At 39.2% G+C, this 26,060-nt stretch overlaps 1 protein-coding gene and 1 long non-coding RNA gene across 4 annotated transcripts in view; one reads left to right on the plus strand and one right to left on the minus strand.

Annotated features, from left to right (window-relative positions):
- LOC119485726 (metabotropic glutamate receptor 7) overlaps positions 1 to 26,060 on the plus strand; it is a 334,706-nt gene that overhangs the window by 162,068 nt on the left and 146,578 nt on the right. For all 3 annotated transcript variants that reach the window (XM_037765486.1, XM_037765478.1, XM_037765494.1), the window contains exons 3-4: positions 12,827 to 12,962; positions 14,272 to 14,426. In XM_037765486.1, the coding sequence (XP_037621414.1) occupies positions 12,827 to 12,962; positions 14,272 to 14,426 (291 nt within the window). The remainder of the gene's footprint in view (positions 1 to 12,826; positions 12,963 to 14,271; positions 14,427 to 26,060) is intronic.
- LOC119485746 lies at positions 655 to 11,338 on the minus strand. Its single transcript, XR_005206349.1, has 3 exons — positions 11,328 to 11,338; positions 3,979 to 3,982; positions 655 to 716 (listed from the first exon to the last, which is right to left on the minus strand). It is a non-coding gene; the product is annotated as an uncharacterized LOC119485746 (long non-coding RNA).

Below are 26,060 nucleotides of genomic sequence, written 5' to 3' on the forward strand. Positions count from 1 at the left end.
GTGATCACCTGGATCAATATTTAGTCATGGGTAACACAGATAAATTCAAAGGATGGCTCCGAGCGGAAGTGTCGTTAGCGTGTGAGCTGCTGAGGAGGCAATGAGTCATTGTTGGTCTTTGTGAGCGCTGCCTGGCTGGGAATCCTCTAGATCGCAGAGTACAGTATAGAAGTAGTGGTTGTAGTAGTGATCTGCTATTTACTGAAAGACATGTCCATCTGAGAAGGACATTAAAGAGGGTTTCTTTGGCTGTAGATTCATGATGCTTGCTGGAAACTTTATAGGATTGTGTGTGACTTACGGCCAAGTTTTCTCCAGGAAGCTGATTTGTTAAACGTCATGTAAGAGGATTAGAAAAACCTGACTTCCAGCTTTTTGTCTCCTGGAGAAATAATTTCTCTGTCATGTGTACATGTAACCAGGTTTGTTTGAAAGTGAGCATGTGCAGGACAAAAGACTGCAGACAGGGAAAGTAACAGAGGAGCAGCTGGATGAAAGGAGATATAATCAAACCCAGAGATGCGTTCTTGTGTTTGTGTTTGACTCAAAGTGAAACTAACAGAGTAGCTTCTACAAGTCTAAGTACCGTACATTGTCAAATAAATGTATAATAGTATAATCATTTGAGTGTTGGGAAGACTAAAAAAGCGCTATATAAATGCAAGTCCATTTACCATAATAATAAATTGATATATAAGTGGCAAGTAGCACCAGTCCTTTCACACAGAGTCCTGTTTCATTCAGCTGAGACATTTAACCCTGATCTTTCCATGGTCATTACTTTTATTTGCAAATCTAGAGAAATTCATCCATACTTTTATCTCCTCCAGACTTGACTATTGCATCGCACTTTATTCTAGTCTGAGCAGGCAAAATGTCCTAATTCTAAAAGGTATTTTGATTACTTTATCTTATTTAATCTTTAATTTTCATTTTATCTTTTATCATAACCCTCTGAGATACACAATGCACATTTTTTGTCTTTTTTAAGGGGGGTTCAGGAGGTATTTAGGGGGGAGATAGCAGGTCAACAGTAGATGTCACCTAGAAGTGGTGTGCATCATCTGAAAGCTGGGAACCTGAAGATTAATTTGAGGTGTGTCAAGTTGTTCTAGTCATTTATAAGAAATACAAAATAATTATTAATTGAAATGAATTGTGAAAGTGTATACGGGTTTAGAACATTATGATATAAGTATATGATGGCCATTACCATGCTCTATTATGTCTCATAAGTTGTTGCATTAATTTGGGTTGATACCATTTGTTACACAGATTTGGTGCTAAATTTAACAATTTTTTACAACTCGAAAATTAATAAAAAATTATCAATAATCCCTCCAAAATACCACATTAAGACACCAAGACCTCAAGGAACACCATAGAAAAAGACATGCTGTGATTTGGTATCGAAAACTTTTGATGTTTGGAGATTTCTGCGAGAATTGCTTTTTTCGGTGATTGGAAGGCGAGCACTTATGTTGTGTAAACTGCTCAGAAACCTCCGTATTGTCAGTCGTCCTAGAAAAGCCATCCATTCTCTGAATGCCCTAGGTCTCGAGTTTGTGGTTGTAAATTGTCATGAGGCTGTGATTACCCTAGAGGTCACAGCATGTAATTTTATACAGTGAGGTCAAGTTTAAAAAATGGTCTCACTGTGAAATGACTACTATGGGGACTAACATCATCACACATCAATAATCTTTGGATCCACAAGAGTCTCAGCTTTACAGTGATACCCAATTTATGTAATTCAGGATTTTTTAGGGACCTCAGTATGCAGAAATATTCAAACACACCGTTTTAGAATGGGCGGAAATCAAACATTTATACTGCATGAAAAAAACTGCATGTGATTATTATGAAGTAAGCATGTCTGTAAAGGAGAGACTCATGGGTACCCATAGAACCCATTTTCATTCACATATCTTGAGGTCAGAGGTCAAGGGACCCCTTTTGAAAATGGCCATGCATTATGTAGCCTCCTTCCCGACTAGCTAGCATGACATGGTTCTAAAACTGAATCTGCTCCAGCCTCTGAAAGACAGTAAAGTTGGTCAGGATCGCTGGTCTCGAGGGGTTAATTTTTGGAATTTATTGACTTTTTAAAGCCTTGTTTTATTGTAAAGCACTGTATGTTGAAAAGAAAGCTTTCACTTAAAATGAACCTCAGCACAGCTTTGTAATATAATAAATACATATAGATATTTAATAATATTTAGTTTATCCCTGAAATTAAAATCTGTTAAAGACAGATTTTAAATATGACCTTTGGTGTATGTGATATATGTACATTATTATAAAACTACAGCATCTCCCACCAGACTGATGGAGGTATTTGCCTGTCATAAGATCTACAGTGCACCGCATCATACAGCAGCAGCTGATGGATGGACGACAGACATCCAATATGTGATCGGGGGGGACATGCTTTTTTATACTCAGTTTGATTGGACATGACACCACAGCATACTACTGATCACTCTGATGGATTCTTCATGCTTGAGAGAAGAGATTACAGGCTGATCAGTAGCGTTGTGTGTGTAACTCTCCCGGAGACATTATGACAGTAATCTATCTGGACAAGTCAATCTTACTGGAGCTCAGTGGTTCCGCAGGTTGCTGCTGCCGTCGTGACTTCTGTTTCCAAACAGACGCTTGGCTGTGAGCAGCACGGACAGTAGGGATGGAAACAAATGAAGTATTCAGAACATCTTCTGAATTCGTTTTTCAGTTGTTTGATGTTCACTGCAGGATGAATTTTGACTGATGTTCCACAGGTGATCTGATGCTTCACACATGATCAGACTTAACTTTACAGAAGCAAAGAAGCTGAAGTTAGGGACTGTCTCAAAAGTGCATGCAAATAAGACAAGGGCACCAGTGTTTCGGTTATCAGCTGACTGAATGGCCATTATCAGTGGTTATCAGCCTCATAGATATGGGTTAGACGGGACTTGCTACACCTACTAGTACGTTCAGAAGACCGTTATCATCTATTGACATGGTTGATCACCGATACGAATGCAAGAAGTCAACGCCAACCTCTAGTGGCAGTAGTAATTACGACAGGAACAAAGGAGGAAGTCAGGTGATGTAGTATAAAGAGCGACAAAGGCCGCTTTGGGTGGTGGCCTGCGTGGATGGAGGGGTCAAACAAACACAGGACTTTCACCCAGGAAGCCGCTGTTAGTGTCCCGTGTGAAGCCAAAAGTTAACATTGACATATTTTACCGTAGTTTTGTTACGTAACTTACATTACTTTTTTTAACCCACTGTGACCTCACCCATTGGTTTGTGCACTTCTGAGTTGTGGTTCTGTTGCCTAAACCTCCTGTGAAAATGGAAGTTTACTTTGAAAAGACACAATGAATGTACCGAGTGTATATTGACACACGGTCCCCGTCCATCCAAAAGCAACGCAAGAGGGGTACCTCGTGCATCGGTCTCCAATGCCAATGGCGGTTGTATTTGATGAGTTTGGAGTGAGAATGTGTTGATCTGCACGAGACTCGTCTGACAGTTCTGACCACTTGGGAATATTGTTCGTATTTAAGAGAACATTTTAAGTAAGTTCTCTTAAATCACTCATACGTGGCACTTATGAACACATCTGTATCCATGAGTGGTTCATTTATGAGGTCCATTGTACCGCTGGGTCATTGAGAAAAGACACTCAGATCCATATATGATCAATTTGTAAAAGCAATCTGTGCTTTTATTCACACTTGAGTTGCAAAGACTGGAGAATAAACTCACCAAGACTTTTATGCAAATTCTTATCTGTAGCATAAGTAAGCCCTCAAAAAAAATACATAAAGTAAATAGCCTCCTTCAGCACCACCAGTCTACCCCAGTTGGTCTCACAAGACCAATCAACCAAACATACCAAAATTCGCTTTACTAAGTGCACTGTTCTCTGATGTAATTTGAGATTTGTGTATTGAAAATCATCCTGTTTGCTTGCCTGACTTCAACCTCACTGAGCCAACATGTGGAACGATTCCAGCTGGGATGCTCAGAAGCATAAAGTAGGCTATTTCTACCTAGTCCAGTAACTTCTTTGAATCAACTCACGAACCAAAGCAGAAAAGTCTCAAACACAAAAATATAACGTTCTTACATTGTGCTCCTTCACGTAAGAAAAGATAAAGATAACATCAGGTGTTGGAGCAACACAATAACACAAAGTACAGATAAATAGATACAAATAAAAAATAAATAATTAGAAGTATATAACATAAAAATAAAGAGGAAATTAAACTCAAACCTGCTCTTGTATCAAAATAAAGCAACAATGTTCAAACCACATCTATTTTAATGTCTTTGTAGACACTTTGGGACTCAGTCTTTCTGTCTCTGTCTTTTACTGATTACAATATAATCATGATATACGATGTATAATGTGGTCCAAATAATGTGATTCACTTAGAATTTAAATATTAAGTCGAGCAAAATGAGAGTCTTCGGATTCCCTCAATTTTTCTCATCATTAAAGATGTGTATATACACACAGGCAAGTATAGAACCATGTTCATTTTTTGAAATGCTGTAACCCTTTTTAAATTTTATCGACCATGAAAGACTGTTCTATTGTCTGGAGGCGTGAAGGTAATTTAGTCGTGATGCAGAGATGTATTTATAAAGATTCAGTATAAATATGAGTTCTGGGAGGATTAGCATGGGTTTGACCACAGCATACCCAATGCCAGATGTTTTATTCATAGATTCCCTTTTCTCGTACATATATTTGATCTAGCACGCTTCACTTTTTCAATTGAATTTGAGATGAGGAGTCATAGCGATTTATTATGAAGGCTTGCGTGGAGTTTTTAACAGATGGAAGGAATATTCTTTCATCTTCTTTTGTCCTTGGTCTGCAGCCAAATGAATGATTTGGAGGCACATACGCATTTCAGTATTATCACATAAAAATAACTGACACAATTCTGACATTTAATCTGTTTTGTTTGTAAAAGACCAGATCTTCTGTTTTCAATCTTAAACATCAGAAATAATTCATCTCTCAGAAAATCTAAGATACTAGTCTCTTAGATTGTGTCATTAATCATGCAGAACATGTTGTATATTTATATAATACCAATGTATGAACTGTGTCTATGTGTTGTGTGTTTCTGGTAGTGAATGATCAGCTGAATCTTCACGGAGCTTTATAGTGACTTTCAGCTCATTGTTTATCTGTCCGGTCCACAACTTTACTGTTCTGGTTCACTCTCAGCGCTCTCATAGCGTTGTTTTCAGAGAAAAATTGGTAAAAAGCCACTATACACTACAGGAAACAGCAGACTTACACATTTAGATTCTAGCTGGTGAACATAGTGGAGCATTTAGCAGCTAAAGAGACAGCTATTTCCCTCAGTAGTTGGTGGAAACCAAAAACAGAGCTAAAAGAGAGAGAATATTGGACTGACATTCATAAGGTGACTCAAACAAAAAAGACTCCTAAGGAATCATCATGTTGCTCTGGAACTGATGGATGTGGAAATAAGCAACTGCTTGTTAACAAGTTCAACATATCAGCTTATCTACTTAAAATGTGATGATGTATTATGGTCACTACTTGTTTCTGCTAAAAAAAAAAAGGCACAACACCATAAGTTATTGCAGGTTTAACACTTTAAAGCTACATCACAATAAATGTTAATACTTCATTTTATATGTCTGCAAATTTGTCTGAAATTTTCAATACATTTTGAGGTAAATATTGGGGTAATTTGTCAGTAATTTCAAAGAAATTCTAAATAGATAACTTGCTAATTATCAATTAATTACCATGAACTTTTTGGATCTGCAAAGTGAAGTGTTACCCAATAAATATCTTCGTCTGGACTTTACCATTGCCACTTTACCTTCACTTACATCATACTGTTGTAATCAAACTATTACAACTGTGTGTATGTGTGTATATATGTATTTTTTACTTCTCTATACATACTACATTCCAGTTCACACCCCTGTATATATATATTTATACTCCTCATTATTACATACTACATCTTCATGCCTGTTTACACCTCTGTGTACATGTATTACTTCTCATCATGCATATATATACTACATCCTCTTTACATTCAGTTTTCCCATCTGAAATACTGTCGTCAACTAAATTACAAATCTACATTTGCATTACTATTTTATATTTACTTATATGTATTTTTATTTTAACTGCATTATTTTATATTTTAGATTATCATTTTGCTTTTACATTTAATTTTGTGATTTCCCCTTTTATATATACATATTTTATGAGCATTGTTGAAGGAACCTGAGACCAAAGATTTTCATAGCTTTAGTGGAATTGACAAATGACAAATAAAGAACCTTGAACCAAATCCAGCTTAAAACCACAAATGACTTATTCATGATTGTTGTTTCTAATCCCTCATTTGATTTTAATGTGTACTCCATAATGGATGTGGCCATGGATCTAGGCAGCATCGCTTTAAATTTAGAATATGACTGCAGCTTCCTGCCACATGTGGGAGCAGAGCACATATAGATCAGCTAGTAATGATGAGAAGTATCCGGTACGATAAACATTTGTTTTCCCCGAACACTGTGAATGCTACTAAAGCACCGTGATAAGGTAATACATCAACAGCCAGTGAAGAACCTAATTAAGGCGGGTTGTCTATCAACTTAATGTTTCTCTCTCACTTCACTGCCAGCTACACGAGGGTTGTAAATGTGTCTTTCCTGCATTAACAGATAAGCTCTGTGCTGCAGCAGAGGAATGGGGTTCGGTATCTAATCAAATGATAAAACTTGAGGTAAAATAACGTCGTCATGAGTGACAGCCATATTTTACAGTGAGTTTCACCAACACACATTGGTATTTGTTGACAATGGATGATGATAAACCTCCCCCGAGTGAAATACCAAGGTTTTAGGGAGTCCCCTGTATCGACAGCCTGTAAGATCATCAACTACTGACAGGCAGTAAAATATATATCTTATGTGTACAGTGTGATTTCAGTTTTTAATGAAACCATCACAACGCTGGGAAATCTTCCTCTTCTTCTACTCCAGAAAATAAGAGAAGCTCTCCGTTCCTCAGCTCAGTTTTTCTTCCCTGATGAGAGAAAAGACTTGATGTAGCAGTCAAAAGCTGAAAAAGATGTTTCTTCATTCCACTGCTGGAACAAGCAGATACAGAATGGATTGTGCAACACAAAGATGTAACTAAGAATATAAATCACTTATCAGATGATGTTGTTTATATGCAACTGTGATGCAGAGATGAATCTTTTTACAGAAAGAAAGAAAGAAAGAAAACAAGAAAATGAACAGAGAAAGAGGAGAGAGAACATGAAAGAAGCAGAGAAAGACAGGAAGGATGAAAAGAAAGGAAGACAGGATAGAAGAGAACAGAATAAGGAGAAACAATTTACTTAAAGGAAGAAGAGTCAGAACTTAGAGGAAAGAAGTAGAGGGAGATAGACGGAAGGGAGGGAGGAAGGAAGGAAGGAAGAAAGGAAGAAAGGTAGAAAGAAAGAAAGACAGGGCAGAAAAGGACAGAATGTACTTCAATAAAGTAAAAGAAGAAAAAAAAAAAAACTGAAGAAAATGCAGAATAAGGAGAAACATAATGTACTTGAATGAAGAAGAGAGTGAACTAACATGAAATAAGAGAGGGAGGAAGAAATGATGGAATAAAAGAATGGCAGGACAGAAAAACAGAAGAAAACAATAAAATAGAGAAAGAATATACCTTGAAAAAGTACAAGAAAGAAAGAAAGAAAGCAACGAAAGGACAGGAAAACAAAAGAAAACAGAATAAAGAGAAACATGATTTACTTGAAGGAATAGGAGACAGAACTAACATGAAAACAAGAAAGACAGGACAGAAAAACAGAAGAAAACAATAAACAATAGAAAGAATATACCTTGAAAAAGTACAAGAAAGAAAGAAAGCATGAAAAGGACAGGAAAACAAAAGAAAACAGATGAAGGACATTATCCTGAAAGAAAGGAGTGACGAAAGTGCCCCTAAATGAAGGAGATGAGACAAAGTGACTCAGGTTTGTTTCACATTGCTGCTTTAGTGCGAGTGATAAAGCTGTGGACTCCCCGTGAACATTGTATTAACCTCTGAACACTGGAATGAAGTTCCCAGTTGGTGGTTCATTGCAATCCGCTGGCACATGTTCTTTATTGATAGAAGACAGAAACGGAGGAGCGGAGGTGAAGAGGCTAGTGAAATAAACATTTCTCCTCCTGAGACAACTTTCTGTTGTTTGATTTGTCATGTGGACACCGACCATGCTGAGAAATGAAGGACTCTTATTGACCTTGTATTGTTATTGTGTCTTTTTAACTTCCTGCAAGTGAGAATGTGTTGTATTGCAGCCTGTTCGCACAAAAAGGTGTAGAAATGCCACGATAGTGCGCTAGGCGTTTAACGTGCAATAAGTACGCCTTTCTTGATTTCTGTCTGTCATTTGTATGCCATGTATCCTGTACTGACTGCAATGTAAATGCGTCCGCATATATTTTTATCTTTTATTTTTATTTAACCTTTATTTAACCAGGTTAGTCCCAATGAGATTAAGAACCTCTTTTCCAAAGGAGACCTTGCCAAGACAGTCAGCAGCAAGAACACAAAGTTGCAGACACAAATAAAGACAAAATACAATTCACAAACACTAAAAGCACTAAACATTTCCATTAAAAGAGAACTATCTTAAAACAAATGGGGGGACAAAAATGAACTTTTCTGGGAGTCAGCTGTACAACAAGCGAGCTAAAAACATTAGCATGGCATAGAGTCTCCTTCTAAAGCCTTCATTCTAGATTTAAATAGTTTAATGATACCAGCTCCTTGATTTTCAGGTCATTTTGGAGCAAATTCCAGGATGAGGGTGTAGAATATGCAAAAACCCTTTCCCCAATTTTTGTCCGAGCTTTTTTGACAGAGAGCACAAAGAAGTCCTGTGAGTTTAAATGCTACGATAAGAGTTAGTGACGTAGTATAAAAAGGAAAAAAGACCACTTATGGTGGATGGGCCTAACAAACACCAGACAAAAACCCAATTTCGAGACAGTTGTTGACAGGTGTTTTGTTTTTATAGTGACGTTAGTGACGTTTGTCACATGTTTTTTTGTTGACGTTTGTGACGTGTTTTCGGTGGTTGTGTTATGTTGTTTCCGTACATTTTTTACTTAGTTTACTAATCTATTTTAAGCCCAACCATGCCATTTTCCCTTACCCTAACTAAGTGGTTTTCTTGGCTAAACCTAACTGCGGATGTTTGCGTGGCGTACAAATGACACGCAAAAAGGCTAAAATGCTTCCTCATGACACGCAGAATGTGAGTGTAATTTTGCAGTATTTATACGCCTTCCTGTAAGACCAGGTTGTGAATTGTGATTATCTTTATCTTAATTTTTTTTCAAACATCTGATCAGTTTTATAATCTAACATACAGCGTGAAGGACTGAAGGAGCTCTGGGTTCAGCTGAGCACAATATCTGATCTAATTTATGATTCTCGGAGGACTGAAACCCTCTGACTCTCTGGCCTTGCCCTCCTCTCACCACAGTGACAGTAGCTGCTCTTAAAGGCCAAACTCTTTGTGCAAATTCCTCACACTACTTTGCATTAGATCCTGCGTGAGACAAATGTCATTGGTGCACGCGGGTGTTGCAAAGAGTTAGTGAATGGGTCAGAATGTGGATCTGCATGACTGCACGAGCACATCTTTCTGAAGTGGGCATGTGATTCAAATATGTATGATCAGTGCCGGGGAGATGACAGCACAAGAAGTGCCATTTTCAAACTGCAAATCAAAATGTTTTTAGCCATGTTAGCAGTGTGGTTCTATTGATGGTAATTCTGTCTTTAGTCCAGACTGAAATTTCTCAACAACTACTGAATGCATTGTAATGAAATTGTGTACAGACATTCATATTCCCCTCAGGATGAATCCTACTGACGTGGTGATCCTCTGACTTTTCGTCTAGCGCCATCATGAGGTTCCCATTTGTGGTTTTGAGTGAAATATCTATACAATGTAACAACTATTGGATTGATTGCCACAATATTTTGGATGCGAAAATGCTGGAGGGATTAAATCAGCCTGCATTACTCTACCATTTAACATATAACAAAACTTGACCATGATTTCTGTCATTTTAATCAGAAACAAATACATAATTTATTAATTCAAACCACACAATGCTGTAAAAGTGGGAACATTTGAGAGTACCAAGCTAACAGAGATCAGCACGGTGGTGGCTTACCATCAGCAGACTGATCGTCTTTAGCGGCCCCCCGTTGGCCCGTTGTCGGCATGCCATTCAGAATATAAACATGAGGATTTAATGGAGACTTATAAAATAGTAATTGATTTCATGAATCAGAGGATTGTGGGTTTTACTCTCTGATTTTTCTGTCAGTTTGTTGTTGGAGCAGCTGACAACAGAGCAGAGGATGTCAAGCGGTCTCAGGTTGAACTTTGCACTCTGGACTAAATTTCACTGAAGACTGAAGTTTTGTAGATTATAAACTTTATTATAATTCGATGACTATATTTTCAACATGTAACACGTCAACGTATTCTCATACAAGAATCATATGATATCTTACGAGAAAGTTATTTCTCGTTTTTTCGTTCATTTTCCTACGAGTGTCCAGCGACAAGTGTCAATTTACGCTCGTTATTGGATACAGTCTTCAAAATAAAATTCCATCTACACAGAAAACAACTTCTTTGGGTTTAGGCAAGACAACTACTTAGTTAGGCTCAAGAAAGGATCGTGGTTTCGCTTAAAATAACTAAGTACGTAACTTACGTGACAAAATAAATCAACGTTGGCTGATTTCACACGGGACACGAACGCCAGTCTCTTGGGCAAAAGTCTGTTTTTTTTTTGACCCACCCATCCCCCCCAACCTCCTCCCTATGTGGCATTTGCCGCTATGTATATTTCCTTGTTTACGTAAATTACACACAAATTGATTTTGTGGGATATTCCTGATTTACAGTGCATTACTTTTCATAGGTATAGCTACGAACAGTTTATGAGATCAGCCTGATCAAGTTCTACAGGATTTCCTTGACAGATTTCTGAGCAAAAACAGTTCAAAAATTAAATCCTATACAGATGTTATAACGTGTATAGTGTGTACGCAGGTTTAAAACTGCCAAGCCATTGCAGTAATGGAGGGTTAGGGTTAGGTCTAGAGTGCAATATCCATCATGCATGTGAAGTCAGAAATGATGAATTCATCATACTGATCAAGACGTTTAGAGTCTTCATTACAAGTTGTCAACTCTGGATATGTAATAAGACCTATAATTTACAATGATTATGCACTCGAGTGCGTGCTGGCAAATGAGGCATGCTCAGAAAAGAAAAGTTAAAAAAAAAACTGCATACTTTCTTCGTGCAGTTGAGTGACATTTATTGAAACTTGCGATGTCACAGCCTGGAGCTCCCACAGCCTTTTTCCTCACACTTTTAGGACGGCTGTGTGCAGAAATGTCAGACAGCTCTCTTTCTTCTTTTAGGTTCTTCGATTGCAGTAACTTTCACTTCAACCTTTAGGACAAACGCTTGGAAGAACCTTTTAAAAATGTTTATTGAACATTAAAGTCACTGACAAGAAAAACAAATGAACAAATACCACATCTTTTACTTTATGTCCCACCAGCTCTTAGAAATAAAGGTGCTATCTAGAACCATGTTGGGTTCTTTGGCTTGTTCCCATTGGAGAACCCATTTTGGTCCCTGATAGAACCTTTTATAAAGGTTCCAACTGGATCCCTTTCAGAGGGTTCTACCTAGAACCCAACATAAGGGGTTACACTTACGTATAACCATCTGCGAAAAGTTTAATCGAGAACCCCCTATGAGAGGTTCTACAGAGAACCCTTCTATAGTGTAATGGTTCCATCCAGAACCCTCTTTGGAGGTTCTATCCAGAACCTTTCCACCTTTTAAGGGTGCCAACAAGAACCCAGAGGGGGTTTTACCGATGACCCTTTTATATTCCAAGGGTTTCATCTCGAACCCACCCAGTGTTCTGGCCTGAGGAAAAGGAACTTTCAGTTATTTTTCGCAGCCACTAGGGGTTGCTCTTTATTTTTACTAAAGGCTTTATCTCTTGTCCTTTGACCCTGGTGGCCATCTTTGTTTTTCATCTTTGTTGGAACTGTCTAGTCAGCATCTACATCCATCTTCTTTTGGTATCATTTTTAGAAGCATTGTCTGTAAGCACTGCTTTTATAAGATGCCCATATTTACATCAATGTTTATATTTTGTGTGGATGGCTAAATTAAACCATGTTTTTTATGTGTTATGCACTACTCATTGTTCACAATGTAACCAGTTCTGTTAATGGCTTTCCGCTAACTATATTAATAGCCAGATATATCATATAGGCTTTATGAGGCATATGATAGGCATGATGGAAATGTACATTAATGAGGCTTATCTCATTCATTGTTTCTTTTATTTCTTTTTTCATTTCAGTTTTACTCCATTCTCATGTTGTCAATAATAACGGTGGTGCACAATAAATCCATCATTTATTGACTACGGTGTGTTGAAGAGTTATCTGTCTGTCTAGTTAAGGAAGGGGACTCTTTGATGAGGGCAGAACACCCAGGGTTCCTAATGAAGAACTCTTTTGATGTAAAGCATTCTTAACGGAACCTTTAGTTCTTGAGAAGCAAATGGTTCTTGGTCAAACCTTAGCCCTTCACGAAGAACCCTTTTGGAACCCTCATTGCTAAGTGCAATGAGGTGAGATGGTCTGTGATTCACTGTATTTACTGTATTTGTTTTGTGTCTACTCAGGTGGAATCTGTATCGCTCAGTCACTGAAGATCCCCCACGACCACAAACCCTCCGACTTTGATAAAATCATCCGTCTGCTGCTGGACACTCGGTACGCCAGGGCAGTCATCCTGTTTGCCTCTGATGAGGATATCAGGTAAATAATCCACTTTATCAAACACCATTGAGTTTGAATTATAGGTATAATGTTGACAGGTATAGGCTAAAGCTTGGATGATGGAACTGAATTGTTTGACTGTGCAACGTAATTAGACAGGACAAAGTACATTTGCCAAGAAATGTGAATACAACTTTGACCGTATAATTCACCTTATTATTTATTTTTTTGTTTTGCTTTTTGCTGCAGTGCTTCATTAACTCTAGTCTACTAACTTTACTCAGTACCTGTGGTTAGAAAACCACACTAAGACAAGACAATGGCCTTATCCCAAAGTCCACACTCAAAGATTCACTATGAGGGTTTAGGGCTGTGCCACTGTCAAATCGTCAAGTCCTTGAGGACTCTCTCTCACAGACATTTAGAGCCCTTTATGAACACTTAACATAAGTCCACATTCCTGCAGACTTTGTCTGAGGGAATTGCCTTCAATTTATAGAGTTGTCACATTAAAACAGGGTTAACACGGTTACCAGGGGAAGCCCGTAGGCGTAAAAAAAAAAAAACATAAACAAGAAGGACGGCACACGGGTGTTCAGCCAGGCATACTTAAAATGAAACAGAAACATTAACATTAAAGATTTAAAATGGAACATAAAAAACACAGGAAATCAGCGTAATGCAAGCATTAGATTATATTACACATCTGGTTTATTCATCAACCACTTCTTTTAATTTTGCTGAATGAATTTTGACAAAAACAAGTAAATTGATTTTTCGACAGTTTGGGTAAATTTGGGTAAATCGGATTGGGCCAATGGCTTGTTTTGACCCAGTGTTAATGTTATTTTTATTATATTACTGTTGTTGTTTACCCAAACTAAAATATGGTTGTGACTAACATGTCACAATTTGATATTGATTGTTAATATTATGTGTATCCTTTGCACACTGTTTTGTTGACTAACAATAGATTTGTGGCATTTTTAAGGTAAACAACCCCTTGGTACTCGATGAAGTTGACCCTGTATTGTGTCGGTGCTATATTGACCTCAACCCGGTCTCACAGGAAGGTGTATAAATACTACAACATTCAACAGACATTCCACATATCATGTGGAATTTTTGCATTTCCGTGTGTCATTTATACGCTACGCAGACGTCTGCAACCACTCACTTAGCCTTTTCTTGCGAATGGGCTGATCGACTTACTGTAGACACAAAGATTTTTTTTGTGTGAAACATTGATTAAAATCTCAGATACATTTTCAGTACCATGATTAAAACTTCCTGTGAATTTGTAAGGCTGCCTGCATGTGACTCAGTGATGCTGTGTGTTTGGATCCAGGGGTATCCTGAATGCCAGTAAGCGAGCGGACCAGGTCGGTCACTTCCTGTGGATCGGCTCGGACAGCTGGGGGGCCAAGAACAGTCCCATCCACCAGCTGGAGGACGCTGCTGTGGGAGCCGTCACTATCCTGCCAAAGAGAGCCACCATCAGCGGTAGGTTCAATTACAAATCTTTTATATTCATGTCACCTAACTGGTCACCTGTAGGAATATGTCAAAATGTGCTTATTTTTTCCTTCCTTTCTTGGTTGCTTGCACACTTTCATGTTCTCATCTCGGGAGTTGTCTGACTGAGCAGAACGCTCAATCAGTTAGAACATTCACTTTTTCCCATTTTGTGGTTTCCAAAGACAAAACATTGCACACAACTTTTTTAATCATGATTTTATATCATCATCAGCACTACTGTATCTGCACTAAATTAATATCTTAGTCAGGCATACAGGGATTTTATTAAATTTGTATTCCTTGAAGGATGAAGAAAAAACTTATTGTTGTTGTTGTTAGTTTAAAGGCAAAATTGTCATCTGTAAATATATAAGTCCAAAACATATTTATCTAGTCATAGAAGCTGTAACCAACCAGAAACAGGCCACACCATTGAAAGCAATATTTAGTTTGCCATTTTGGGAAATTATTCAGATTATTGCTGAGACTTAGATTTTCATATCTGTCCGGCAAAAATGAAGCTACAGCCGGCAGCCAGTACAAATTAAGCAAACTAGATATAACGTGAGCAAACTAGATATATCGTGAGCTATATATAACGTGAGCTATATATAACATGACCCCCCCCCTACATATTTTCTGACATCATAACCCTAAAAAAAATTCCAAAAACTCTAACAAAATCCTCAAAGTGATTCAGTGTATTAAAATTAGTTAATTTTATTTTTTAATAAATCAACTTCGGCTGTGAAAATATTGTGTAGCCTGATCTTTATCTGACACTGTGCACAAATACTGGGTTCAAACTCAATTTGGCCTACTAAGTAACAAAAAAAAAAGAAGCTTTAAAATCATTTTATCTAGACTTTTGTATAACTGTTTCAGTATGTGTGTTATTATGATTTTAGTTGTACATGTGCAAATCTAATTTTGACAACCTCAGAGCAGACAAATCTTCGCAACATCCCCTGTGATCTTTGGCTCCCCAGGCTGGCCCGGACCCCAGATTGGGAAGCGCTGCTTTTAGGTGCCAAAGACTACAGTGAAGAGAGATTTACAGAATACTGACCTTCTGTTTGACTCTTGTGTGAGAGACGACACTGACATCATAAAGATGTACAAAATGTAGATCAGAGAAAACATAACTTATGTTTCGGCTGTATTCTAGTATACACAGAATGTTCCTGTCTGCCGTATTCATGCTAATGACCGCCTTTAGATTAAGATGCATCTGTAGCACTGTTTAGTAACTACAGACACCTCGGAGCGCGGCTGTCATATCAAACAAAGATTGTTGACAAGGATATAAAACTGCTTTTGCTGTGGCAATTCAGTTAAAATGAAGATTTTCACTTCAAATAAAACATGAGCCCTTTGTTCTTTTTTTCTTGATACACAACAGTGAGGAGCTTAATGGGAAGCAGCCAAAATCAGATTTTCTTTTCACGAATCAAAATCCTCCTGCACACGTTTAAAAGCCTCGCTAATCGTGTTGCCAATGTTTTGTTGTTACATCAATTTCTGCCCTTTTCCTCGCCTCGGAAACATATTTCACAGACATGCGGTGCACTTTCAGAAACACAAGGCCTGCCAGGAGCAGCTCAGTGTGTAACCTTGGATCTGCCGTCGGTGGTGCACTAATAAACATTGTTCCCTTCGATGTGCTCTGTGATACCCTCGTTTTTGACAAGTGATTGATGGAAATGGGCATTTTCTGGGCATAAAGACAGTAGGAGAAAATACTGGGCCGTGACGGGCAGTCTGGGTAACTCATGTATAAAGGCAGCAGACCCATTCCATCAGAGTGTGTAAGACAAAACAGAAAGGTGAGCGGGGACGAAGTGTGCCTTTATGATGAGAGTCATGACCAGATTAACTTGCTGCAGGGCTCCCATCATCTCCTCCCACTCTGCACAGATTGTCTTTGCTAGAACATTACCTGGCCACAAAGGTTGTGTGGTAAATTGATTAAACACAGTTTAATGTATCAATGTGCACCATGTCAGCACAAAACTGTAATAAAGAAGGTCTTAAAATTAGATTTTGACACAACGATCCTCCTCAAGACGGCCCTTTAAGATCAGAACTTACGATATTGTGCTGCACATTTCCTTTTTGTTTCCTTTAGTTTCATTGTTGCAGTCAGTCTTTGGTGAAGGTTTTGTCTGCAGACATTTCAATTAGAGGTTGACCGATTATTAGTTTTGGCCCATTGATTGGCTCCGATAGGATGTTTTACAAACTATCGTTAGAAGTAGGGGTTATTTTAACCCAAACTGATCTTTTTAACTTCTTTAGGCTTTGTAAGAAGTTACATAACGAACGCAGTTCTTTTAATCCAAAAGGGAGTTTTTTTTTTAACTTGCGTATAGGCTACGTAAGAAGTTATGTAACAAACACAGTTTTTTTTAACCCAAACTGATTTTTTTAACTTACGTAGACTACGTGAGAAGTTACGTAACAAACAAAGGTCTTTTGACCCAAACTGATCTTTTTAACTTACGTGACTACGTAAGAAGTTGCGTGACAAATAATCCGTTTAACCCTGATGTTTTCTTTCCAATACCTAACCAAGTATATTTGTTGCCTAAACCCAACAAAGTAGTTTTATTGCCTAAACGTAATGTTAAATTGCTTAAAGTAACAACGTAGTTGTGTTGCCTAATCCTAACAAAGTAGTTTTAATACCTAAACTATGCGTTAAATTATTTAAGCTAACAACATTGTTTTGTTGCCTAAACCTAAATTGTTTCCCTGGTTGCAACATTACATTTTTTAACACAATACAAACCACCACCATTCAATAAAGGTCGTGGTCATTTCATGTATTTCTGGGAAATCATGTTGTACAGGACAGTATCTGTGGCAGTACATTTATTTCTATTGTTTCAATTTGGTTTGAAATGTCTTGCGGTAATAAAACCCAGAAAGGTTGACTTTAATTGTCTTAACAACAGAAACATAGTTACTTTGGTACATTTGGGAAATGTCTTTGTGTTGCACATTTTAAACAAACAGTAAGCCTTGAGACTTCAGGGCTCTGGGGCAGTCTGATATCACAGCTACATGTCACTGGCTTGCTTCTGCATGTTCAAACCATACTGGCACTTGGTGTCATAACTGGTTGTCAGTGTGTAATAACGATGCAGATGTGAAGAAGTCTGGGTGCCTGCAACAGGTTAGTATGGAAATGTATGCAGTGAGAGGAAGGAAAAACTCCTCATTTATCCAGTCCTCATTTTTCTCTGCACACTCTCCCTCTATGTTAGTGTTTCTTGGCTTCACTAATCATAGTGTGTGATTTTACATGCATTTCAATATGGGGAGCAAGGAACAAAACATTAAATCTAGTCTGTTTTTTATCAGACTGTGATTATAGATAATTCAAAATCTATTCTCAAATCTACTGTGAGTTTTTTTTTGGTTTTGATCCAGACTGCAAATGTCACATTCCCTTTCATTGTCTTCTCAGACCTCTGAAAATTTATGTTTGTCATGTAAATGCAAATTTGAGCAGCCTGTCTGAACACAGCCATGGTACAGTAGCTGTTAATTGCTGAGACTGAACCCAAGAGAGAGAGCGAGGGAAAGATGGAAAATATGAGTTTGGAGGATGAAAGTCTGATGGAAGAACATGGGGAAAACAAAAGAGAGACAGAGGAAAGACAAAGGAGCTAAAATCCAGGAAGAAGAAGAAGAAGGAGATAGCCAGAGATGAGGAGAAGCAGGTGGATAATGAGTTGAAGATGAGGCAGGATGAAGGCTGCAGGCTGTGGGAAGTTTTCCCCCGTGGCAGATGATCCCTGCTGAGTCAGAGGCCTCCAGCTGAGATGGATCCACTTCCCAGAGTCAATTATGCCCTCTAATCCACAAATCTCCAGCTTTTAATATCAGGCTGCTGAGAAACTACTAAACCAATGGACTGTATACAACAACAAAGAATAAATTAACACATTATTATATAGTGGCATTTTTATAAAACGTTGGAAAACATACATAAACATACTGAGTTGTTCTGGTTCTGGGGTATTAGCCCTCTTATACCACGTAAAGAACCAAGATGCCACAATAATTTGCTCATAAGTAGTTTTGATCACGCTTTTCTGTACATCTACAGGAGCTACACATGAAGGGGTTCACAAGGCTGAGATTTGAGTTGTTAAAGGACCAGTGTGTAACATTATGGGGGATCTATTGACAGAAATGCAATATAATATTAATAAGTATGTTTTCTTTAGTGTATGATCACCTAAAACTAAGAATTATCGTGTTTTTGTTACTTTAAAGTGAGCCATTTATATCTACATACAGTACAGAGCGGGTCCTCTTCACGGAGCCGGCCGACATGTTAATACAGTGGCCCAGATCGGAAAAAAACACTGTGTTAACTTTTCCTGCTTTGGCCGGAGTCGATAACATTACTCGCTCCGGAGTTAACCCGAATTACTCCACTCAGCCGCCAGGAAACAAGACACGGGAGACCTCTGTTGGTCTTGAGGAGCTGCAGCATTTATTTCTGCACAAACTGCAACTTCCACTGAACATTCACTTGATATCCTCAGAGCTAAACTAACTGTCTTCTGCTCTACAGCAAACAATCTCTCTTTCTTTTACTACACTGCTCACTTCACGTACACACACTCTACACACTAACTATGCTATTCTCCAAATGACCTCCACTACTCTTACAACAACTGGCTCTACAGAGGGCCATTTGCGTTTTCTCGTCAGCCACCGTAGTTCTCCTACACGCTTGGCACATGGAAGAGGTTGCAATCTGCAACCTCACCGCTAGATGTTACAAAATGTACCTTTAAATCCCACACGGCATATTTTAATATTGGCTAAAATAAAGCCATCCAATCCTGTTATTGTTGCAGTGCTGCTCTCCTTTATGAGAGTGCAGCATTTCACTGCATATGAGAGTAAACATTTTAGTGTGTGCATGTTTCTTTTGTGAGAAATGAGAAATAAGATGTTAATCAGTGAGGCCCAGACACACCATGCTGACATCAAAGAACTAGCAGCGATGAAGGCCGACTGTTGCATCGCCTCACGTCGCCTTTGTCTTGACCGACAAGTTGCATTTGAACACACTGCAAAGACTACAGCCGATGGCCAGTTAGCACGTACCTTCTGCGCCTGCGTGACAGGAAATAACTCTTCACACCAGCAGGTGATGATAGTCTGTATTTGTCATTCAAAAAGAGAAACTGAAGACCAAAGACACGGATATACAAGCTGTTCTTATGATACGTATGTAAAACAAAGCGGCGTTTGCTGACCATTTTCACGCCACTATCACTCACCACTTGGTTTCATTCCAGATGGCCATGTCATGGAAATATCCGTGTATTGGAATGATCAGATGAGATGAAGATGAAAAATTAGAAGAGCATTCTGTGTTTTTTCTCTTGACTTTACTCGTTGGCTTGCTTTCTTCACTTCCGTTTCTCTTCTCGTGCACTGATTTGTTTAAGCTGAACAGCCAATCAGAGTGATTTCTCTCACCGACGAGCTCCGTCGGCGATTCAACACGCTGAATTGGCTGAAAAACCTCTGACACAGGCAGACTAGAGAAGCGGTGCGGTAAACACTGCAAAAACTAGGCCGACAGACGCTCACTGACGGCCCCAAACTGTCCGACGGCCGACCGTCGGCTTGGTATGTCAGGGTTTTTAGAGGTGTTGGTAGGTTTCAGTTCCCTTTTGAACAGAGCCAGGCTAGCTGTTTCCCCCTGTCTCCAGTCTTTATGCTAAACTAGATTAACAAGCTGCTGCCTGTAGTTTCATATTTAGCATACAGACGTGACAGTGGAATCAATCTGAACACATAACTCTCACCTTTGCTGTTTAACTAATCCACAGTATGGATGCTGAGGCCGGTCAGTACGTGCCTATTTATCTACAGCTATAAGAGTCCAGAATGATTTTGTTTGACTCCTCCACCTCACAGGAAGGCAAGGTACCAAACTTTGTGCGACTTTTGCTTTCAAGCCTCACTTCACAAATTTGAGTCTGTGTGAGACTAAACAAACCAAATCTAAAATGCAGCAAAGTCAACTCTTCCTCTGCGGCTCAGTCACGAGAAAACATAACTGTCGGTGTGACTGCAGGCAGAGACGAGGAAGAGGAAATGAACCAGAGAGAGGATAGTGAGGATAGATGTAGATGCCCACACGCCTCCCTCCCTCCCTCCTCCACCCACTCCTCTCCATCTTCTTTGTTTGAAACACAGAGATGGTGGGTTTAGTGTACCCATGTGTACGCGGGAGATAGGAGGATGTGGATTTTAATCTGGCACTATGTTTAAAACATGATCAGTATCCGTCAAGATGGATGTCCTCCTGCACACATTTGCCAGAGAAAACAGGAAGTGACTGTAAGCTCACCGTAAGCACAGAGAAAATACGTATTCTTGATATTATGCATGAAAGATAGGCAACCACAGAAATAAAGTAGAAGGGTCATTGAACTGGTAATTTAACTAGTACAAAAGAAAATGGCGATTGTTGTTAGGTGTTGTGATGACAACAGAACCCATAGTCAGTCTGCTCCAATGCCACACTGGTTACAGAAAAGAAGCCGAACAAAATTTTCATTCATCTGGCGATAGCAATGTACTTCCCTCCACTGTGACAAGAGTGTGTGGATGAAGCATTAAGTTGTTAAACTGAACTCATTTACATTTTCTATGTGCCTCGTAACGTTACTACTCCACTGCTCGTTTAGTCGGCGTTACTGCAAGACTTCACCTCAGTGAGTCCGCAACTTGCTGCAAGTCGGTTTAGATTATGTGGAAGTCAGGCCGCTACGACGGTCGCTATTGCAAAGGTACATATAATGTTGATTTGAATGGGAATGTCCGTTCGACTCCTACAACATTTCATGGCTATAGACTTGAGGTGCAAAATTCCAATCTCTTCTTACTCCCAACTCGTCAAAATTAACATTAACTTGTTTTTTCATGCCATGCCATGTCATGTCTTTAGTCAACTCGTAAGGTAACTCGTTTGTATCGTCAGTTCTGTGAGTCGCTAGTCAGTGAAGTTAGCGTCAACCATGACCGTTTCCTAACCCCACCTAAGTGGTTGTGAACCTAACTTCCTGTGAAAATGGAAGTTTATTTTGGAAGGACACTATGTATGTATATAACAAACGTATATTGTCACGCTGTCCCCAGTCCGTCCAAAAGTAACGCAAGAGAGGTAACCGTGCGTCTTTCTCCGATGCCGAGGGGCACTGACCAAACGGCGGTATTTGACGGGTTTAGAGTGAGAATGTGTTGAAAATACATGAGAATAGAGGGTTAGTATTACTCCATTTATGACATTTTATATTGCACCAAAATTTGATCGGTACATGGTGCAAAGTACATAGTACATAGTGACTTGGATGTCTCACCGTCTGTTTGCTCAGACAGCACAGTAGTTCATCTTTTCACTGTTCAGTAAAAAAGCAATATTTAGCTGCAGAGGACAAATGACAAAATTATATACATTAATCTCATACGAATGCCCCACAGGGGATGCAGCATGACCAGCATTTTACAGAAAAATGAAGACTTAATGTAAGATACTGAAGTTTCACAGTTTGACAAAGAGAGTTTTAAATGAATGTGTCCAGGAACAGCAGCTCATCCTCCAAACAATGATCTCCTGAGTCTGACAGCGCTGCATATTATAAGTGATGCTTTATAATTAGAGACTATTTATCTTGCACCGCTGCCTCTGCTGTCAACATCTCTTACTGTTATTTAACTGTGGAAACTGAATGGAGCCTCATGCTGTTGTAACCGTCCTGTAATGCAGCATTAGCAAGTGTATTAGAGAACTAGTGCTATCCAGGCCATTATTATCGCAACAGTGGTGCTTTAACTGTGACTAGTTTACCAGTGTGTTTCACATCAACACCAGTCTAGTTTGCTCTGTTAGTTTTGTGCTACACTTGAACTATTCTGTTGTGTATACATCATAGCTGTAGTGCAAACACGTCAGCTTTCGGCAGAATGTGCCGTTTTGGATGTAAAATATAGACGCGTGATTCGTGTAGATCTCAGGAGGGTTTAGGAGAGTGTCTGTACTTCGCCTGGACAAATCACAGACACACCTGCACTTGATTCTGCTTGACCTCATGTTTGTGATGCAAACTGTTTAGTTAGTTGAAATGTGTTCTGACCTACTGTAATGTTATCTTCTCCAAAGTAATATCTTTGTCTGGTTGGTGACCTGCTGAAAGCAGCGTGTTGCCAAATGAAGTTCGCTCCCCTTTACAGGGTATGACACACAGCGTATGATACGCATGGCCGTGCCCTATTGTTTTCTGTAAAAAACTCCACACAGCAGTGGCTTGTCAACACACTTCAGAAAAACACTTATTTTATCACATCCGCTCCCAGGATCAACATGCGTCAGCTACTCTGCCCTGACTGGCGCTTATGTCTGTGCAGTTCGTTCAAGGTCTGCGCAAGGCATCGGTAAATGACGACATGACTCTCCGCAATGCAGTCTGCAAGAGAAAGAGAGTGCGAGAGAGGCACATGGCTAGGCCCTTGAAATCTTGTTACAGGTCAAAAGACAGAGAGACTGATGAGGGCTGCAAAGGTCAGATAATAATAAGTGAAAAATGTCCTCCATAAATTCCCAAAGTCTAAGGTAAGGTCTTCAAATGTCTTGTCCAACCAATAGTCAGTTTACTGAGATATAAGAAAGAGAAAAGCAGCTTCTCATTGGAGAAGCTGGAACCAGATAAATGTTGGACATTTTTGCTGAATAGATAAATAATCTAGTATAATTGATAATCAAAATTGTCGGTGATGGTTTCAGTCGTCACCTATTTCATCCTTGTGATTTCAGCCCTGTGAGGTCTTGTGCATGAGCCCCTGTACGGCCCTGTGTATGAGCCTGTGTATGAGCTTGTATACGGCCCTGTGTACGGTCCCGTGTATGAGCCTGTGTGTGGCCCTCTTTGGCCCTGCTTGGCCTCCGTTGTAACAGCGTCTGGATGGCCTGTTTCCTGGAGAACGTATCTAATTCAGTGGGAATACTCTCTGGCAGCCTGTCACAATGGATTCGTGTGGCTCTGCCGTGAGACTGAACACTAATCTGACAAACGGCAAAGAGATGGGAGGAGGAGACGCTTAGCCACTGACACTGATCATGCTAAGCATCCTCTCTCCTGCTTCACACCAAAGTCTTTTTCTATCATTACATCTTTTATTTCTTTTTTCTTACATTGAACTGTCACTTGTTCAACGAGCCTTGTTACTTTACCTTCCTCTGCCCTTAAAGTGTCCCCGAAACCTCCTCCGTCTACTCCAAGTGTTGACTTTTTCTCTTTTTAGATTACACTGTAATTCTTTCTTTTGCTGGGTCCCTAATGGCTATAACTACAATATACTTTGTTATTTAGATCTAAAACGGTTACTTCAATACTTGAGAAATTGTACTTAGTGATTTTTCAATTGCCGAGGTGTAAATGATTGTATCCATAAAACCCCCCGAATTATGAATCCACCCCTGTTAGCATGGGTCTCCAAAGAGTGTAATGGCACACTACATAAATATGGCTCCAACATATTATGTGGATTGTTTTCTAAAATAGTATGAAAACATGAATTTATATTTCGATGGTGCATCACCATTGTCCTGTTCATGTAGGAAAGCCACAAGTAAATCTTATTACCAGTCTTGTTTTTGTCTCCTCTTCCGTCCTCGTATGAAACCACTCTCACCTCACAATCTTCTGTTTTCCTCTCAAACCAAGGATTAGTCTTATCTTAAATAAGGGCATTAAACGATTTTTTCCCATTGTTGTCCCCACTCAAGGCACAGCTAATTTAGGGCCAGTAATTGACTTTTTTCTCTTGTTTACTGGCTGCGGCCCCAGCAGCAGTTCTGGCTGTTGCTAGAGCCCTTGGCAGTTTGTTTTAATTTTGGCCCTTAGAGTCGGAGCTTGGCTGCAGCTTTAGCTGTGACCCCTCATGGCTTCTGTTTTTTTGGCTACTTATTGTTTTGTAGTTTTTGGACTATCCTGTACAGCAGTGAAGAACTGTGTCTTACAAGGAAACATTTTACCCCACATGAGATAGCTAAGAAAGAGCTCAAAACACAGATCATCAGCATGAGCACAAGATCTCTGAAAACACTTCCACACTGCTCCAGGAAGCACCGATGCACCAGTCCCACAACACATCTAAGGTAGCATTTCTACCAGAGATACTGTGTATCATGCCAGTTCTGAGAAAAGGAAGCCAATGCAGAGCCCTAAACATTATTTCTAATAGCCAGCAGGGGGCGACTCCTCTGGTTGCAAAAACAAGTCTGATTGTATAGAAGTCTATGAGGAAATGAGCCTACTTCTCACTTGATTTATTTTACTACTTCTTATTCTATTTTATTCCATTTATTGCCTCCCGTAATGGGTCGCCGCAGCGGAACATCTGTTCCCATCTTTTTGGTAACGTGGTACGGAAATCAGATGTTATGATACGCATATTTGATTTGGCATAAGTTTTACGCCGGATGCCCTTTCTGACGCAAAAACCGGAATCCAACATATTACTTCAGTTAATATTGTAAACATGAGTTTATGGTCTCAATCTCGAGTTTCAAGTCTTCTTCAATACAGCATGATGTTCATTTAGTAAATTATGGTCCCATTTAGAGTTACATAGACCATCAAGCCGGGGATGCTTTTGTGATTGACAGGTCTGGGAGTTGTCCGTGTTTTCATCTTACAATTTTAACCCTTTCACAGTGTGTTTTCAGTTCTTGAAAGTTAATTGTAACATTTTGGTTGCCTAAAAATGTCACTTCTGATAGTAAAAAACCAAGATGGCAATGACCAAAAACAAAAATGGTGTCGGCCAAAAAAACAGGTTGGCGATGGCCAAAGCAAAGATGGCGACAGCCAAAATGACGAACGAGAGGCTTCAAAACAGCAGTCCACAAACCAATGGGTGATGTCACGGTGACTACGTCCACTTCTTATATACAGTGTATGGTTAATATGTATATACTGTACATACAGTCATGCACACAAACTAGGAGTGTAAAAGGACACAAATATGTCACTCGGATGATGCACTCTGATTAATATGATTTGTTTGCAGTCATATTAGTAGCAGAAACGTTTTAGAGTTATTTTCCGTTTTTTGAAGGTGAGGTTCAAACACATATCACGCTTTATTATTTGATGTATTCAGAAAAGATAATATTCTTTTGTTGGCAGCTAAACCTTTGTGACATACACCGATAGAAAGTAGCTTTGTGTTGCACTCCTAATGTAAACACAGCTGGACAAGCACAGACAACATCTGTTTCTCTGTGACACACCCATGAGACTGTGGTCAAGTCATGCGTAAGAGGATGTTTTGTTTGCTCACTTTTCAGGCACAGTCTTGAAACTTGCTAATAAATTCTGCTGCAAGACCTGCAGAGTGCAGAGCCATATAGAGCCTGCCCCGAGCAAACACTCCGTTCACCAGTACACACATCCAACGGTATGAGCGTGACACATGTTTGCAAAGCACATATTTTCCCGCGCTGTTAAAATGAACTCTGGGACCTAAAGCTTGCCTCATCCAGCCGGTGTTAGCTGAAGAGGTAAGCTTCCCTCA

The sequence above is a fragment of the Sebastes umbrosus genome, chromosome 1, assembly GCF_015220745.1.
Source record: "Sebastes umbrosus isolate fSebUmb1 chromosome 1, fSebUmb1.pri, whole genome shotgun sequence".
Lineage (NCBI taxonomy): Eukaryota > Metazoa > Chordata > Actinopteri > Perciformes > Sebastidae > Sebastes > Sebastes umbrosus.